This window comes from Fukomys damarensis, unplaced genomic scaffold (genome assembly GCF_012274545.1).
Source record: "Fukomys damarensis isolate Sample0158 unplaced genomic scaffold, DMR_v1.0_HiC HiC_scaffold_22, whole genome shotgun sequence".
Taxonomy (NCBI): Eukaryota; Metazoa; Chordata; class Mammalia; order Rodentia; family Bathyergidae; genus Fukomys; species Fukomys damarensis.
Window position 1 is genome coordinate 590,524 of NW_022900934.1, and position 10,771 is coordinate 601,294.

Genomic DNA, 10,771 nt, shown 5'->3' on the forward strand with positions numbered 1-10,771 from the left:
AAACACACACACACACACACACACACACACACACACACACATGTATATGGCGAGTGGGGAACCCATGTGAGTTTTGACTATGTGAATACATTATCTATTTTTCAACTCTACAAAAACACACAATGAAACCCCAACCCTACTCCTAGTCAGAGGTCTATATATATATACAGCTGAATTTACTCAGTATGTATGTCGAAAACCAGGTACTGCCTGCAGAGGGGTCTCTTGGACCTCCTTAACTGCTCCACTCGTGTGTCTCCAAACACACACTGGTCATTCCAGGCAAACTCCAACTCTGCTCTTCAAAACCATCTTGTTCTTCCAGGTCTTTTGCATTCCAATGTAAACATTAAAGCCAGCTTATTGGCTATGATGTAATTATTCCAGGTGGGGCCCAGGCCCCATGTCTTTAGCAGCTCTCTAAGTAGTTCCTCTGGGCAGCTGGGGTTGAAAAGCACCAAGTAATGAACATCACCTAAAATTGTAGCAAACCTTGCTGGTCCTGCACACCCTGACTCTGACCACTGCTCTCCACAGGCATAGCCACCTCCCACAGGCTCTGCATCACCTCCCAGCCCACTGGGCTCCACTGCCCCTCCCACTCGGCCCCTCACTGGCTCTGCAGCCTCCATGGGAGCCTCCTTCCTATTTACTTTCACTCAACCCCTCAATAAGAAGAATTGGCTCGTGCTGACTCCTCTATCTCCCCCACTAGAATCCAAACTCTGCAGGAGCAATGATAGTTTTATGCGTGTGTGCACCTCAGACAGTACCCAGCACCGGGGTTCTTGAGGATATTCACTATGGGAACAAACGGATCAAGGAAGGATCCAGACCAGAGGACACCCACAAGTGAAAGTACAAGTCTTATGGAGTACTTATGAAGTATGATCTTATGGAGTGTGATCCTACCTATGTTAAATGAAAGAAGATGAACGCATACAAAAAGACATGAATGAGAAAATGCTCAGGAATACACAGGAAAATACTCAGGTTTCCTGTGTCACCTACACCTCCAATTATATGATTTCAAAAGGAAGCTGGGCTGAGTTGTCAGAACTGAGGGCTGGCACTGGCCTGGAGACTCCAGTCTAGGTTCTCCTACCCCTGCTAACCTGCCCACTCCTAGGATGCTCAGAATGACTGGTGCATAGCCATGGGCTGTTCATTACTGCTTCTGACCAAGGCAACCGTGGTCCTCCCACCCACACCTGATGCTCTGAGGGCCTGAAATGCAAAGGTCTGGCTGCCCTTCAACATCAGGAGTCATCAGCTACACCGGCTGAGTCCTCACCTTGGCATCCAACAAGTAATTGTATGGCATAAAGATAATGTCGGCTTGCTGCTTCAGGTTCCGAGAAAGGTAGTAAGGGCACACTCTGGAAGCAAGGGGAGAGAAGACCCTGTTAACACCCACCCAGAGATACACAGAAGGCACAGCCATGACATGAGCCACATCCTCTGATAGAGGAGGAGCCCTGGCCCCATACACAGGGCTTCAGAGGGATCCTGGTATATGGGGCAAGTGGGGAACCAGGTACCAGGGATCGAACTCAAGATCCTTGAGCTTGTGAGGCAGGCAGCAGCACCACTGAGCTAAACCCCCAGCCCTCCATGTTGAGTTTTTGACTATGTGACTATATTATCTATTTTTCAACTCTACAAAAACAACAGAACAAAACCCCAACCCTACTCCTAGTCAGAGGTCATCAGAAACACAAAGCACACTGAAGTACTTTTAAAATAGAACTTTTTTTCCCCATTGATATAAGCCAGGCTGGCTAACTTCTTTCCTTCCTTCCCTCCCTCCCTTCCTTTCTTTTGCAAGGCTGAGGACTGGAATCTAGGGCCTTATGCACACTGGGCAAAAACTTCACTGCTGAGCTACACCCCAGCCCTAAAAGTCTTTACTGTGACTTGAATCCGCAAAGCTACAGACAGGCAGAGTTACTGTCCTCAGAAGGAACGGGGCCAAGCTTCAATCACCAACAGGGAAAGGCACCCATGGCATATAACCGAAGAGGAAACTAGAACTGGGTGTGATCACACCAGTAATCCCAGTACTTGGTAGGCTGAAGCAGGAGGACTGCCACAAGTTCCAGGCCAGCCCAGGCTACACAGTGAGTTCAAGACCAGCCTGGATGGGTAACATACTTTCTGGTCCCCCTTCTGTCTCTATTAGACAGAAGCTGTCTTTCTCTCAATACATTTTTCTACCAAAAAAATAAAAAAATAAAAAAAAGACCAGCCTGGACTACACAGCAAGACCCTGTTTTTAAAAAAAAAAGAAAAGAGGGCCAGGGATTTAGCTCAGTGGTTCCATTGCCTGCTTTGAAAGCACAAACACACACAGAGATGCTGAGAGCCAGAGGAAGGAAGCAGTTTCATTTTTTCACTTTATATTCCTCAGAACTACTTAAATTACTAATTGTTAGTTTTGAGGAAAGACACAGTAGCCACAGCAGTGGGAGCGATCTCACTTGTGCTTGCTCCCATTCTTGACCAGGTCCTCAATGTCCAGGATGGGGGTGACCAGCTCCTGCTCCAGGCTTTTCTCTGCAGATGACAAAGGGTAAACACACACACTTAGGGTCCAACTTAGTGTCCCCTGATGCCCAGGACAGAAGAGCTATGCAGCAGGCAGAGGGGGCACCTACTACCTGCCGACATGCCAGAAAACCCCTGCCTGGTAGGTTACATCCCCAAGAGAGGCCCCCACCCAAAGCGATGCTGAGGGAGCTTTGCTCTGCACTGCAGGAGGTAGCACCAGTCTGAAGCAAGACGTCGATACCAGAGATAGGCATCAACACCATCCCAAAGACTGCAGGCATCCTCTCCATTTCTGGACACCCCAAGACAGGACAGAGTGGCAACCTGTCATAGGACAACGCTCAGCCTGCAGAAGAAAGGGGGAGGAACAGCCTGGCCTTGTCACCCCTTGTCATTGAGGCCCAGCAAGAGTATGTCCTGCAAACAGCACCACTTCCCTAGCTTCCCATCCATCAAAACACACTCAGAGCTGCCACCTAGAGGAAAGTCGTGCTTGCCAGGGAAGCTGGCACTGCAAGGGCCAAGGCAGGACAAAAGCAGTCAAAGGGAAGAGCAGGGCCACTCCAGGCAGAGCACACCATGCCCCCATGCCAGGACTGGGGCTGCTCTTCTGCACACCACCTAAGCTGTGGACCATCCCCTTCTTCAGGACAGCAAACTGCAAATAAGCACCACCCATGCTGGCTGCAAGGAACTTAGGGGCTACACTGCTATAGCACAGGGCTAAAACCAGAGTCATGGAATCGTTAGGGGAGCCAAATGTAGCAATTCCTGGTTCTCACACTCTTGTGGGCAGAACCAGGGACCTCCTCAAAGAAGCACTGTCTTAGCGCAGCCAAATATGGAAGTCACGCCTACCCTCCAGCTCCTGGAACCACTGTGGCTGTTTCATGCTCATTCTACAACAAACCAGGCTCCCTCTGGGGCAGAACTGAGGCCCAGCCCTTAGCTGCAGAGACAAAAATACACACACACACACACACACACACACACTTCTCAGCACAGCAATGACCCTCTCAAAATGCCCCAGGGATAGCAAAGCAGGCAGGGCAGTAGCAGCATATCCCTTAGCAGCACCATAGCAACAGATCGACCAATCAGCACACACTGCAGCAGAAACAGCTTGCCATACTTCCTGGGCAGAGAGCTGAGCAAGGCGGGTAACAGACAGAAGGGGTTAAGAAGGGTAGCACACAAAGAGAAGGGTGAGCAGGGCTGCCCCAGGGTAATTCCTGGGTGGAGACAGCAGCCAGTATTTCTGTTCCCCCTCCAATCTTCATCGGAGGGCAGCCAGACAGCATTCCAGCTCTCCACCTCCCTCCCCTCTCACCTATGGGATAGGCTGCCCCTTCACTCAGATCCCACCTAAGGCTGCAGCCCACTCAGAGACAGCCAGGACTTGGCAGCTGTTGAAGACATAACCTCACAGCCCACCACAGTAGACCTAACAAAGATGTGCAGGTTCACAGCTAGGCAACCCTCCCCCAGGCTGAGCAGTGAGGAGCCAAAGCCAAATCAGGGTTGATCTGTAGCTCTTAGGCCTCAGGCTAGACAGAGGCCAGAGCTATCAGACCAACTGGACAGCTCTTCCTTTCTGCCATGAGAAACCTAGGACCATGAGGGTGGGATCCACTGCCTAGAGCCTAGCACATGCACCTGCTCTAATGGGGCCTCCACTGCTATGAGCCAAAGCTGCCCTCAGCCCTGTGGACGCTCAAGTGAAGGACAGTGCAGATGAGCACTGGCACAGCACCAGGCTCACAGGCCCCAAAGTGCTAACCCAAGATAACCACGGACATTGGCTGGGTCCATTCCCACTGGACTACACCGGGGGCCGCTGGCACATCCTGACCCACCTCCTTGGCCAGAGCTGAGGACAACAGACAGCCAGAGGGGGTAGAGGGGATAACTGTGTCAAACAAGCACAGGTGTGGTGTCAGGGGCCAGTCAGGATCCAGATAGGAGGGTTGCACAGAGGGGTGAACAAGGTTGTGACTTATCACAGCAACATCTTCCTGGCAACATCTTCCAGGCCACATGACACCCACAGGCCAAACACAGATGGATGGAGCCATGTGGGGCAATTAGCAGTCTCCCATCAGGGGCCAGGGACAGTGGCCACAGGACTGTTCCCATTTAAGCCACAGGATCATGCTTGGTATTGCCTGTGCACACCCTCCTACAGCCCAAATACCCTACTTCTTGGGCCTGGGGAGGGGTCTTCCCTCCTTTCAAGAAAGCTAACAAGGGGCCAGGGATTTAGCTCAGTGTTTCCGCCGCCTGCTTCTCAAGCGCAAGGACCCAAGTTTGATCCCCGGTACCAACAATAGATAAATAAAGAAATAAAAAGCGTGAAAGCACTTGCTAAAAAAGAAAGAAAGAAAGCCAATAAAGACAAGAAATGATAACTATAGGGGGTTTCCTAACAGTACATCTGCCAAACCAGCCCAGACTGGCATGTTCCAGGTCACTGAGATCAGAGGGGGTGGCTTCTGGGCCACTGGGGGCATAGTGCAGGTGTCCAGCTTCTTAGGACTATCAGCAGGCCTAGACAATCACATATTGAGGTGACAGAGTCCTTGGTGCCATCAGACAAAAACACAGCAATGAAGGCAACAAAAAAAACATGCTCCCAGAGAGCTAGGGTCCATGCCACAAGGCCATGCTCCATCCTGTCCTTCCAAGGGGCAGAAAACTGGCACACCTGGCACTGGGTGAAAGACCCCCTCAGCTCAGGCCTGTCCTGACCACTAGTGGCAGCTCCAAGGGGCTAACTCTGGCATACCAGGCACTCAGCAAACATCAGAGCTGACAGCAGACCACCAGTAGCTCATATGTGACCCAGCATATGAATCATCTGAGTCCTTGCAAACCATGTTAGGATCTCAGTCCCAACCCTGAGGCAGGAAATAGAGGGAACCCTAATTCCCTCAGAAGCTCGAGCCCCTCAGCCACAAAGCCAGCACAGCAGATGTCCAAACCCTCAGGTTACAGGAGACTATGAGGATCAGCTCACCTGCCACTGTCTCTGGGGGTCTGTGACAAGTCCTAGAAAACCTTTGTGGAAATGGGGGACAGTCACATGAATGAGAAGGAAGTAGTCTGGAAAAAGAGCACTGGTGTCAGCCTTCTGCCCTGGGCTTTTCACAGGCTGTGAGCACCTGTAGTCACTAATGCTACCTGCTGTCATTGACACTGAGCTCACTCACTCACTCCATCTCTGGATGAGGGCATTTATCTCTGAGGCCATGGCCACTCCAGGCTGGACTCAAAAGACTGAGCAGAGCCACACTGAGGGCTGTGATTTATCACAGCAAAGTCACCAAAGGGACAAGACGAATGGGGCAAAGTTAGGGAGAGGCAGATGTCCTTAACTAGCCAGCTATGAACTGTGACAACACACATGGAATATTTATCAACTCAAAAATTCAAACTCGGCACCCAAGTACTTAAGGGACTATCACAGAAACAATACAGAGGCACCTGCTCTTTGACATGTACCAAGGTTCCAGGGTTCCAGAGGTGAAAGCAGGTGATTTTTGGACAAACATGTTAGGTACAGAGAGCCTTATCAAAAAATGAGTTGAACCCTCCCCAAATCCAAGTTCAAGTTCTCAGATGTCAGCCAAGGACCAGACAGCCAACAGGCCATTGAGTGAGCTTATACACATAACACCGATTCAGGTGATCCTTCAAGTCAGAAGACAGTGGCCAGGCACATGACAATATTGGCTATCCAAAGAGGGTAAAGCAAGCAGGCTGTGATGCCACTGAACTAGCCGAAGGGGTCTGTACATGCCTCATCCAACGCTGCTGTGGGTCAACCACAAGGAGTGGCTTCAGGGGCTGCTCTTACCTTCAACATTGTTGTAGAAATGACAGGAACGACTTGCTACCTTCTTGCGACACAAGTGGATCTGCAAGAAGAAGGGCAGAGTGCACAGCTGAAGTGGTGGCCAAGGACCCATCCATCCCTTAGCCCCCACCAGCTCCTCCTCCACATTCCTACTCTATCCACTTTAGGAGTCAGAGGTCAGCATCTGCTGGAGCACAGCTGGAGATGCTAAAGCCCCAGCAGCACCTGCCCAGCAAAACCATAGGAGTGGGTTGGGTTCCTAGGAGCCCACCTGCATGTGGTTACTCTCCTGCTTCTTCACCTCTGGGTGAATACACAGCTGCTCCCGGGAGCCCAGCACACACACTCTGGGCCTGGCAGAAGAGAAAACCAAGTGTCAAGGAGGAACTGCCTCCAAGTAAAATAGATGGGCCATGGTGTGGTCCAGCATCATGAACCATGCTCAAACACACAGGAACACATGGGAAACTTGACAGGCAGAGGGATCAGAGTGGCTGAACTGTGACCCTGGCTTGGGACAGGAGCAGGAGGCAAGGCAGAAAAACTGGGGACAGCAACCTACTTCCAAGCTCCCTCACACAGAAGCCTGGGCAAGATTTCAAGACTCAGCTGAATTCTACTAAGGAGCAGACCCTCCTCCCTTCACATGCAAAGATGCCCCCAAGGACCAGTCTTGATTGCCAATATAACAGCCCTGCAAGGAGCCTGGGGTGCCAGCTTACAGACAACTGTAAGTTCAAAGCTGCTTTCTCACAAGTAATAGCCATCAGAACCAGCCCGGCCTTTACCCACTGCGTATCAAACACTATATATCCTGGGATGGGTCTAGGAAGAACATCATCATTTATCACCATGCAGCAACACTGCATACATGCAGCTGGGCTGAGGACCCAGACCCAGCTACATGCAATTAACAATTTTCTTAACATTTTAAGAAAATTAACATTTTCTTAACAATGGAAGCAGGTGTGAACCTGCTGACCCACCGGTAGGCAGTATTCCGAAGCTCGCCGATGACCTGTGTGAGCTGTGAGTGGGTCCTGGAGGCATAGATGATCTTTGGGATATCTGTGTAGCAAGCTGCCCAGACACAAAGAAGCACAAAATGGATGGCTCTACAGCAATGTCTTTGTGTGTAACACAGGCAGCACTGTGCTAACTCAGCCCTCAGACAGCACAAAACTGACACCCAGGTAGCCACTTTTGGAAGTAGGTCAAGGGGGTGCCCATGGTGCTCTAGTTCCAAGAAAAAGCACTGAAGTTGTGTTTATACTCACAGCATAAACTGTATCGCAAGAAGCGATGCAGAGGCTATAAAATTCTCCTTATTCTACTCTGCTCTAAAGATGGGAAAAACCAAAGTGAACGGCCTTGTCCCCAGCTCCATCCATCCCCTACAATCGCCATACAAGGCCAGGAGAGGCTGAGAAGTAGGGTTACCTATGGGTTCTCCATCAGCAGCAGTGGCATTCCCCCAGGATGACAATGACTGATCAAGGAAAAGCTCTCCATGTACTCTCTCAGCAATCTTACGGGCAGAGACAGTGTCCCGGAGATGTTCCCGCCAGGCTAGTGTGGTGCAGAGGAGGCAGAGCGTCTTCCCTGTGCCTGTGGGGCTCTCTAGGATGCCATTCACTTTCTGGATGAGGTTCACAAAAGGAGTTACACGGAACCAGGAGAGACATGAGACCACATTCCTTGAGACAAATCCACCAACCAGTGGAACAAATCTTCAGATGCATAATCTACCATCAGGTGCAAAAGCCCCATGGGAAGTGGATTAAACCAAATGACATTTCCCACTGTAGCCCTAAAAGCCACCGGTTAATTCAGCCCTCATTAGCAAACAGTTTGCAAAGGAGTACCAAAAAAGAGACTATTTTTCAGCCTAATATAAATAGTAAGGTGACTAATTAGGTGCCAAGTCTCAAAATAGGAAATTGTTCTGCAATTCTGGATCCAGGCATTTACCCTGTCCTAACTAAACAGAATCTGATGTCCTATATATGAGCACTCAGACAGAAACCTGAGCAGGAAACTTGGTGGAGTGAACAGGGTACAAGAAGCACCTCAAGAAACCCAATAGAAAGCCACCGTTCCATTTCCCTATGCACCCCTGAAGTTCAGAGACATTCCAAAAGTGAGAGATGTTTCTATGATGCCCCTCGACACAGAAACACTTCCTCCAGAACCCCAAATAAGGCCACGCCCCATCCATCAACCTTGGCTTAAAGCCATCTCCTCAGAGTGGCACCCAAGGCACTCCTAACCCCTTACCATCTAAAATGAATTTTTTTTTAATCACTCGATGTTGGCTCTCCCACCTAGACCAATTTATGACAAAATTCCGGGCCTGGCTGGAATGGATATGGAATAAAAGTGCATTCAGTTTTCACAAAAGCTCTACTTCAGGGCTGAGGATTTAGCTCAGTGGTTCCGGCGCCTGCTTCCTAAGCCCACGAACCTAAATTCAATCCCCTGTACCCCCGCCCCCCCAAAAAGCTCTACTTCAGCCAACCCATCACTAGAACAAACTCTTTAGGGTCTCCAGCTTTACCTTCTGCAAACATTCTAGGACCTTACTCATGTACTCCTGTTGGCATTGATAAGGCTGGAAAGGGAAATCCACCGTGACACCATTCAGAACTATCTTGGGCATATCAGCCTGTTCTCAGGGACCACAGTGGTTGGCTGAAGTGTAGGCTGTTTATGTTGGTGAGACAAATCCCTTCTGGTGTTCTCGCTGACCATCTCAGGGTCTCAGCCACTCAGTGCTATTCTCTGCAAGAATCTCCACAGCTCACACAGACCACTTCATTTGTCTTTTTAGGAAGTCTCTCCTGTGGAGAAAGTCAGAAGGCAAGCATGTTATATCCTATTACATTCAGAGGGCGTGAAGATGCCAAGTGAGCGAACCTTCCTAGTTCTGACCCCACAAAACCCCATACTACTCTGATAAGGCTGGCCGGGCTCACACAGAAAAACCAGGAGCCCAAGGGGCACAGTCTATATGCTCTAATCAAAATTCAAATAATGCAAAGCCGTGCAGCCGAAGGCAATCTCTCCACGCCTCTGTCAGGTCTAGAAGCTGAGACTGACAGATGAACGGTCTATGTGCCCGCAGAGCCGAAACCGGACGCGGGGCCTGCAGCGAACCGGAGCTCCAAGCTGTGCCACCTCACCGCGAACTACCCGAGCAAAAAAAGCTGTAGCACTTCCGCAACTCACAGTTCACTTGTCTCCGCGCGGAGCTTTTGCAGAATCCGGCTTGTGAATCTGGTCTTCTGCAGAACCCAACGGACTCTGCGAGGCCCCGCGCCCTCCACTGTCAGCAGGTTCAAACTTCGCGGGATGAAGCGCGGAGTAGATGTTGTAAGCGCTGCGCTTCCGCCCTTACTTCCGGTCCGCAACTCGGCCCTCCGGGAGGAAACCATTCCCCAGCCTCTGAGCCCGTCTGTTCTCTGGAATCCCACGGTCCTGGGGGCCGTTGTGCAAGCTGTGCCTGACCCTGTCGCTGACTCTTCCGTGAACATCAGCTGCATCTTCTAGAGTCTAGCCCATCTCCTCCTCGACATGGTCCCTGCCATGGTCTCCTTTCCTCTTTCACCTCCCTCGTCCAAGCCATCTCCATTGCCACACAACTGCGCAGGCTCCTTGCTTTCCTGCTGTGCCCGTCCTCTCCTCTCAGAGGCATCTTTTTACGCAGAGTCTGAGCCGCTCTCTTTCCGTTAAATCCACAAATGGCCGCCGCTTGACCAGGGCCCGCTCCTGAGGGCTCTCACCACCTCCTCTCCTTACTGTCCCCAAACGTTCAGCCTCTTTTCCATCAGTGTACCTCAGTGCCCAGGGAGGGCCTCTCTGAATCCTTGGCACCCAAGACTAGCCGACAGTCAACAGGGGGACCCAGGAGAGAGAAGCCACACAGTCCTTAGGGTTAGCCTAATGGTCAGAAATATTTGTGCCAAGCGACTCCAGCATAGACCAAAAGGCACCAGGGAGAAGTTAACATCACAGTCTACAGCCAGCAAATGATGCTTGTTTCAGAGCCTCTTCTAGACTCCATATAATACCTAGATGTTTTTCGGCTGCTAGCTCATGTGTGTGCTGATGTCTTCCCATGTTCGTGTGCGTGTGGTCAGTCTTGGGCAATCCCTGACACACCATATCGCCACCCATGCACCTGCTGCAGCCTGTCTCAGGCACTCTCAATTCTTGGTCGGGAGATGGAGATGAGGTAGGCCACATGCACTTGGGTGGGCACCAAGCACAGGTTTCAGTAGCATCCACATGTGCATTGACACATCTATCTTGCCTGATTTCTGAGATCAAATCTTTCATTACCCACCATCCTTTATATGTTACAGA

At 50.6% G+C, this 10,771-nt stretch overlaps 1 protein-coding gene across 8 annotated transcripts in view; it reads right to left on the reverse strand.

Moving 5' to 3' along the window:
* Positions 1-10,358, reverse strand: part of Rtel1 (regulator of telomere elongation helicase 1) — a 42,195-nt gene extending 31,837 nt beyond the window's left edge. For 4 of the 8 annotated variants that reach the window (XM_033767183.1, XM_010633356.3, XM_010633355.3 and 1 more), the window contains exons 1-8: positions 9,635-10,354; positions 8,964-9,246; positions 7,847-8,045; positions 7,393-7,486; positions 6,678-6,759; positions 6,407-6,467; positions 2,481-2,556; positions 1,295-1,379 (exon numbers count right to left, since the gene is read on the reverse strand). In XM_033767183.1, the coding sequence (XP_033623074.1) occupies positions 1,295-1,379; positions 2,481-2,556; positions 6,407-6,467; positions 6,678-6,759; positions 7,393-7,486; positions 7,847-8,045; positions 8,964-9,065 (699 nt within the window). In that variant the 5' untranslated portion in view covers positions 9,066-9,246; positions 9,635-10,354. Of the gene's footprint in view, positions 1-1,294; positions 1,380-2,480; positions 2,557-6,406; positions 6,468-6,677; positions 6,760-7,392; positions 7,487-7,846; positions 8,046-8,963; positions 9,247-9,381; positions 9,575-9,634 lie in introns of those variants that run through there. The other 4 variants (XM_010633357.3, XM_019208836.2, XM_010633358.3 and 1 more) reach the window with 4 other exon arrangements.
* Positions 10,359-10,771: the final 413 nt, after the last annotated feature.